Source organism: Podarcis raffonei, chromosome 10 (genome assembly GCF_027172205.1).
Source record: "Podarcis raffonei isolate rPodRaf1 chromosome 10, rPodRaf1.pri, whole genome shotgun sequence".
In the NCBI taxonomy this organism is placed as follows: Eukaryota; Metazoa; Chordata; class Lepidosauria; order Squamata; family Lacertidae; genus Podarcis; species Podarcis raffonei.
In genome coordinates, this window is record NC_070611.1 from 30,934,364 (window position 1) to 30,941,856 (window position 7,493).

Here is a 7,493-nt window from a genome sequence, read left to right on the forward strand (position 1 = left end):
TTCAAAAGTTCCAGTTGATTTAGGATGCAGGAGCAAGGATGCTAGTGGGTCCTTGCCCTTGGGATCATGTGAGACCTGTTCTGCAAGAGCTGCACATTACCAGTTTGTTTCTGGGCACAGGTCAATGTTTTGAAAATTAACCCTCTAAAGCCCTACAACAGGGGCAGAGAATGGGATCTGGCTGGCAGGCCAAATCCTGAGCTCCCCATCCCTTCTCAGGGCCATTTTGACAGGCCCTAACAATCAAGGTAGGGACGCAGGTGGCGCTGTGGGTTAAACCACAGAGCCTAGGACTTGCCGATCAGAAGGTCGGCAGTTCGAATCCCCGTGACGGGGTGAGCTCCTGTTGCTCGGTCCCTGCTCCTGCCCACCTAGCAGTTCAAAATCACGTCAAAGTGCAAGTAGATAAATAGGTACTGCTCCGGCGGGAAGGTAAACGGCATTTCCGTGCGCTGCTCTGGTTCGCCAGAAATGGCTTAGTCATGCTGACCACATGACCCGGAAGCTGTACGCTGGCTCCCTCAGCCAATAAAGCGAGATGAGCGCCGCAACCCCAGAGTCGGCCACGACTGGACCTAATGGTCAGGGGTCCCTTTACAGTGGTGCCTCGCAAGACGAAATTAATTCGTTCCGCAAGTTTTTTCTTCTTGCGAGTTTTTCGTCTTGCGAAGCACGGTTTCCCATAGGAATGCATTGAAAATCACCGTCCGGGGACAGAGGGGAGACCGTCCGGGGACAGAGGGGAAGCGCCGCGCACCTTCCCCTCTGTCCCCGGACCTGTTTAAAGCAAGGGGCAGCGGGGAGAAGATTGCTTCTCCCCGTTGCCTGCCCTGCAATCTCCGGGGACAGAGGGGAAGGCGTGCGCGCCTTCCCCTCTGTCCCCGGACCTGTTTTAAAGCAAGGGAAGGGGCAGCGGGGAGAATCGCTTCTCCCCGTTGCCGCCCCTTGGTTCAAAAGGGGTCCGGGGAGAGAGGGGAAGGCGCGCGCGCCTTCCCCTCTGTCCCCAGAGATTGCGGGGCTGGCAACGGGGAGAAGCAATCTTCTCCCCGCCGCCCCTTGCTTCAAAAGAGGTCCGGGGACAGCGGGGAAGACGCGCTGCGCTTCCCCGCTATCCCCGGAGCTTGCGGGGCAAGCTTCGTTTTGCGAAGCAAGCCCATAGGGAAATGCGTCTTGCGAAGCAGCTAAGAAAATGAAAAACTCCTTCGTCTAGCGAGTTTTTCGTCTTCCGAGGCGTTCGTCTTGCGGGGTACCACTGTACCTTTAACAATCAAGGTGACCCAGCAAGCCATACTTTGAGAGCAAACTCTGCTTTGTGCAGCAGATCTCAGCAGGCCTTGCTGTAGGCTCCAGTCAGCTGATCGGCATTCACGGCAAGCTCACTCGCAGAGGAAGACCTTTTGTATTGCCAGCTTGAATTCAATGGAGGAATCTGGGTTGTGCTTCTGATTTGTCTTCATTTTAGCTGCGGCTTGAAATTGCCCTGTGCTTGACATCATAGATGCTATCAAGCATAGGAAAGATGTTTGTGCTTTGTCTCCCTCCAAGACCTGGCAGAACTAATTTGATCTGCGGCCTGGCAGTTCCCCACCTTTGCCCTAAAAGGCTTGGGCCTAGGTTACCTAAAGAGCACGCTGCCTTAACATCTGGTGGAGGGGCCTTTCTCTACATTTCATCTACGATGGAAGCAATTTGAGTGTGACTTTCAATGGCCACATTCCATTTTATATCCGCTTGCCCCACAAAATCTGGGTGGCTCCCTTTCTTGCTGGCTAGTAAAGACTTTGAAAGAAATTATATGCCAGACTTTTGCCATACGTGGCAGGATGGCAGATAAGTCTCCCCCAGCTCCTCTGAGTTGGTTTTCATGTTATAATAGAATAATAGAATCATAGAATTGGAAGGGATCCTGAGGATTTTCCAGCCCAACTCCCTGCAGTACAGGAATATACAACTGTCCCACATGGGGATCAAACTTGTAACTCAAATTCAGCAATGTGCTCTAGCCAACTGAGCTATGTCTGCATTCACTTGTGTTGCGTTGGGGTTTTTATGTTGATTTTGTTGCGACGTTGTGATGTGCCAGCATTCGAAAGGGGGGGGGGAGCAAAAATGGATGTACAGAAATGTATCTGATCCTTGAGCTTCTGGTTATTTTGAAAGAACTAATCCTATAGTTTTTGTGTGTATTCTAGCACTCCAGCGGAGTATACACCGGCTTCATCAAAGTTCAGATGGAACTGTGCAGACCCATCACGGTACGGGCTCCTGCGAGTCCCGGGAAGCATGTCAACAACAACTCGGAGACAGCTTTTTGCTTGCCAAATGGCTACACAAATACCCTTCACATCAGCAGCACTAACACTGTTCGTGAAGTTATTGAAGCTTTGCTCAAGAAGTTCATGGTGGCTGATAACCCTGCCAAGTTTGCGCTTTATAAACGTTGTCACAAGGAAGATCAAGGTATGCTTCTATATCTTCTGAATGATCAGGGAGGGTGATTGAGAAAGAAAGAAAGGTTCTTCTTCATATAGTCACTGTACTCTTAAGACTTGGGGAAGAGGGCTACCCGGTTTGAAGTCCTATCTAGCAGAGGTTTCCAACCATTTTGGGTCCACGGCTCCCTTGACCAACTACATTCTTTCTGCGGCACCCCTGTGGGGCTCAGGAGCCCAGTTATGTCACCCCTTGCCTGCAGAGCCGCCAGCCCCTCAGCCCTTTTCGAACACACTCCCTTGTGGAGTGTTCCCTCAGCCTCGTCTCCTCTCCTCTCTCCTTAGGAGTCGTCTGGGCAGCTGCAGCTGCCAGCCCTGGTCTCTGAGCTGTCCCTCCTCTGCCCCATAGAGAGGTGCCTGTCAGGACTGGTCGTTGTCCTCTTCAGATCACCACACAAACGCTTCTTGTTCTTTTATAACTTTTTATTGCGTATTAACAAAACAATCTTATAAACGGTTCTTAAATATTACTCCTCAGAGTCACTTCTTTCAGATACCTTCTGAGCTCTGCTTCTCCATGACCAGCCACTCTCAAAATGGCGAAGGCGCCCTTTCCTTCGCTTTCCCGCTCTTTTTTCTAACCTCCTGGCTAGAGCTGGCTTGTATCTCCCCTCCTCCGAATCTGAGCTAGAACGTAACCCTTGCCTTTCCTGAGAACAGCCGGTCCCTCCCTGTTGCTCTCTTCTCTTCAATTCACTGCTCTCCTCCCCCCCTTGGGGAATGCTTTCTCCCTCTGGGAAACTGGAATCTTCTAACTCTAACTCTTCCCTGACAGTGCCTCCTCCCACTGCCCCACAGGGGCCTGGGAAGCAACCCCTGGCCAGCCCTAGAAGCACCATTCATCTGTGGAACTTGTACCCAGTGCTGCTGCAACAAACAGCTGTGCAAGCCTTGGGGAGGCATAGATGAGAGAGGGCATCAGAGGAGGGAGGGAAGGAAAGAGGGACAGAGTTGCCCGTGGTACCGTATTCAAGGCAGCCCAGGGGGCCATGGCACACTGGTTGAAAACCACTGCCATATAGTGATATCGGTTTCATAATTTCTGACCTCCCAGTATATTGTGAAGCGCGCGTACTATGCAAAAATCACAATGTGGGAAAAACCATGAAGCCAGCCCATGCCTGATGCCTCTACAAAACTCCACCCTTATTTCAGACATTGTGATACAGTGGTACCTCAGGTTACATACACTTCAGGTTACATACGCTTCAGGTTACAGACTCTGCTAACCCAGAAATAGTGCTTCAGGTTAAGAACTTTGCTTCAGGATGAGAACAGAAATTGTGCTCCAGCGGTGCGGCGGCAGCGGGAGGCCCTATTAGCTAAAAGTGGTGCTTCAGGTTAAGAACAGTTTCAAGTTAAGAATGGACCTCCGGAACAAATTAAGTACTTAACTAGAGGTACCACTGTATATCAGTTTATCACAATGTTTAGCTAGTGATATATCACAATGTTGAAAACCAAGTATCATCTGGCCCTATTGAGGACGCTAGAGTTTGTTGGAAAATAGTTAGATTTATTCAGCTTGATGGATTTTACTGCAGAGGGCTGTAGTACATAAGTAACGCCAAAAAGGTGAGTGCTTTCTACTAAGGCAAAATCTACTAAGGCAAAATTAGATACACAACCCATAGATTCACTCCAAACACTGTTTAGATCCAGCCACATTGCATTATTGTATAGGCCAACCTGTTTACATCTAAATACTAGGCCCATTAAACACAACATGCACTTGTATCATGTTTTGGAAATACAGTACCATCTTTCTGTTTAGGTGGTGTATGAATTGGAAAAGCACATAAATAATATTGTCTAATAAAATCGCATACATTTGCTATAAGACTCTAAAACAAGCAAGCAAGGGAGCCACAAGCCAGAACCATAAAAGATATAAAGAACTGAGTTCTAGTTTAAGTCAGCCTTTCTTATCTTCCTTCTAAAACTGCATAAATGTCCTTGTTTTTGAAAAAGGCTCTGGAAACGGTTCTTGCTACCCTTGCTGTTGGGCCACCACTGAGAAGGCTATCTTCTCTGAATGCAAAATTGCTTCACATGCCAAACAGAAGGAGCAAGATTTCATAGCTTAGGAATGTTCATCTGGCAAAAGTGGTCCCTTAGATATACTTGAGTCTTGGCTGTAAAATAAAGTGGTTGGGGTTTTTTTTTTACCACAAGTTGCAGGAAACTGATTGCATATACACTTGTCAGTTTTGTATATTCTGAATATGTTTAAGTTTGGGTGTTTTGCTTAGTGTTTCCTTTTTTGCTTTAGCAGTTGTCATTGTTGCTGTGCCTCACGTAATGAACTTTGCTCATAATTCTCAGTTTGTGCAGCAACATTTGAGGTGGGGGGCAGGTCTTTTGTGTGTATGTTGATCTAGTTCTAGTCCTAGTTCAGCAGAAATTCTGTATGCATATTTACTCCCCACCCCTTTAATCTCACACTTTTTTCAGTGTATATGTGCAAGCTCTCAGAAATTGAACATCCCCTTTATTTGCGGTTGGTGGCAGGCCCAAGGACAGACATGCTGAGTTTTGTTCTGCGTGAGCATGAAACTGGAGAGTTTTTGGTAAGTTGGCAGCTCTGTTTATAGCATTAAACAGCTTGGAGGGGGTTTTGTGGGTTTTCAAGTCCTACTTTTTTCCATTGCCATGATTTTGGGCTATTTCCCAATTGATGTTTGTCAAGTGTACTACTCTCAGGCTCTTTTGTAGGCCAGAGAAGGACCTCTTTAAATTACAGACTGGATTTTAACTGGTATCAAAAGATTTTTTTAATCATCTACATGCTTTTGTAATCCCCTTTCCCCTCCATAGTGGGAAGCCTTTAGTGTTCCTGAACTACAGAACTTCTTGCGTATACTGGACAAGGAAGAAGATGAGCAGCTGCAAATCTTACAAAGACGCTATGCAGCATACAGAGACAAACTTGAAGAAGCCCTTGGTGGAGTCTGGAAACCAGGTTAAAATGGGGCCAAAGAACACTCAGGAAAAATACAAATCACCAAATATTGCATAGCATGCCAACCCCCAGAGCAAGAGCAAGAGTACCTGTGTCATTAAAACATATGACCTTTTTTTGCTATCAAAGAGGCGGTTCTGTAAATTTGACATACTTTTACATCTTGCAGGTAGCAGCAAAGGGAATTTGCAATATTTGCAGACCTGTGTTGTGTGTGTACTTCACGAGTCTTTTCATGATCGCATCATGCTAACTGTGATTGTATGATGAATCTGTTTTCAAAGACCCCGTGAAACACGAGACATTATGTGCTTTAATTATAATTTGTAGCTTTTAAAACTTAAAGGGGTGTGCAAGTTAGATTTTATTATAAATCTAAGCTCAGTTTAGAATAAGGATTAGCACACTATTTGATACCAAAATTGATTTTTGCACTACCTTTCTTCTGATATTTTTGAAATACGTATTATTTTTATTTGTAGAAGGGATGAATAGGTGTGTCCCAAATGTTATGCAGAAGGTGTTGAAGTAGTCTGAGCTGGAGAAGGTAGAGGGGAAGTAGAAAAGAAGGTGAGAGAGGAGAGAAGTGAGAATGTTGGAACAGGAGAAAAGTTGGTTAGTGTGTTGTAAAGACGGTTGAGTGTTTATGCTGATTAGTATTACCGAAATTAATATATTCAGATGCTATTGAGAGAGAATTTACTAAATATAGTAAAAGCTGAATTGCATGGAGGCTGTGTGTGACCAGCAACACACTTTAGTCACAGTCTTGCATGTGCTGTTAAAATACACTCAGATTCTTGGTTGAGGTTTTCATGAGTAAAAACAGCTTTTAAGGAATTAATCCACAACTGTTGCAATGCTGAAGGGTGCAGTTGCCTTGATCTCACCACAAAAATTTGTACCTTTACGTAGAAAGAGGCAAAATAGTGCCATTCTCCTGGTTTTATTTAAAAACTCAAGGAGGTAAGAAAATCTTTCTGAATTAAGTATGCTAGGAGGGAAAGTAGCTTTGCGCTGTGAGCAACTTGAGCTATCTCTGGTTTGGTTTCTGTGTTTAAACTATACAACTTTTGAAAAACTGGCTAGGATTCTGTATGCTGCTGAACCATGGTAAATAATTGGAAGAGGAAGAATTTTGACTGTAACTGCATTTTTTTCCAGAACTATTTTTATCTAAAGTATATAAGGTGTAAATGAAATCAAAGAAATGGGTGTGCAATTCAAACCTTTATATAAATGTATCAAAAGACTTCCAAGTTTATATTTGCGGCCACCCAGGGGGAAAAAAGATATTGGCTTGGAGTAACTTTAATTTATATAATTTAAGGAATCGTGAGCAGCAACCATTCCCCACTCCCTTTGAATTATTTGGGCATTAATTTTGAAATTTCTGAGTAATATCTGCCAGTTGCTGACACCTGGTGGGGATTATATGCAACTCCAAGACATATGTTCTCTTGGGAAAGTGTGCCTTTTATTGTTTTTAAAACTGGCTGCTTATTCCCCTCAAAATATTGAGGTTTGAGGGAGAGATTCTAATCTCAGACTTGCCAAGACAGTCTTGATATATTAAATGGTTAGCAATAACTTAAAAGTAGAATTAGGTATCAATCAAAGGCATATCTTGTTGGAGTTTTTATTATTATTTCATGTGTAATACTGTAGTGCTTTATGTGTGTCTTACTGTTTTTTACCGGAGACCTAATCAAGAGTCACATAGGGTAGTGGGTGCAGGTTATGCGTTGAACATCAGTTTTGGAATTATTTTTCTACAAAGGCTATGTGTCACATTATCGGAAAGGTTTAGGTGTTAACTGCTTCTATGTGCCAGCACTCAGAAGCCTTTGCCCTTTGTTGAGAGAAGTGTTAACATTTAAATGCTTCTTATAGCACACATGTTGGCCTGTCGTGTGCAAGGGTATGTACCCCGCCAGGGACACACCGTTAACTGGCAGAGAGTGTACACTTTGCGCACAGTGGCGCAATCCTCTTAGCAAGACGCATCAAACATGGCTTCTGCATAAAGCATTGTCACA

At 44.8% G+C, this 7,493-nt stretch overlaps 1 protein-coding gene across 2 annotated transcripts in view; it reads left to right on the top strand.

Moving 5' to 3' along the window:
• Nucleotides 1-6,747, top strand: part of RASSF3 (Ras association domain family member 3) — a 52,246-nt gene extending 45,499 nt beyond the window's left edge. For both annotated transcript variants that reach the window (XM_053405064.1, XM_053405065.1), the window contains 3 exons: nucleotides 2,193-2,460; nucleotides 4,947-5,062; nucleotides 5,310-6,747. In XM_053405064.1, coding sequence (XP_053261039.1) covers nucleotides 2,193-2,460; nucleotides 4,947-5,062; nucleotides 5,310-5,459 — 534 coding nt within the window. In that variant the 3' untranslated portion in view covers nucleotides 5,460-6,747. The remainder of the gene's footprint in view (nucleotides 1-2,192; nucleotides 2,461-4,946; nucleotides 5,063-5,309) is intronic.
• Nucleotides 6,748-7,493: the final 746 nt, after the last annotated feature.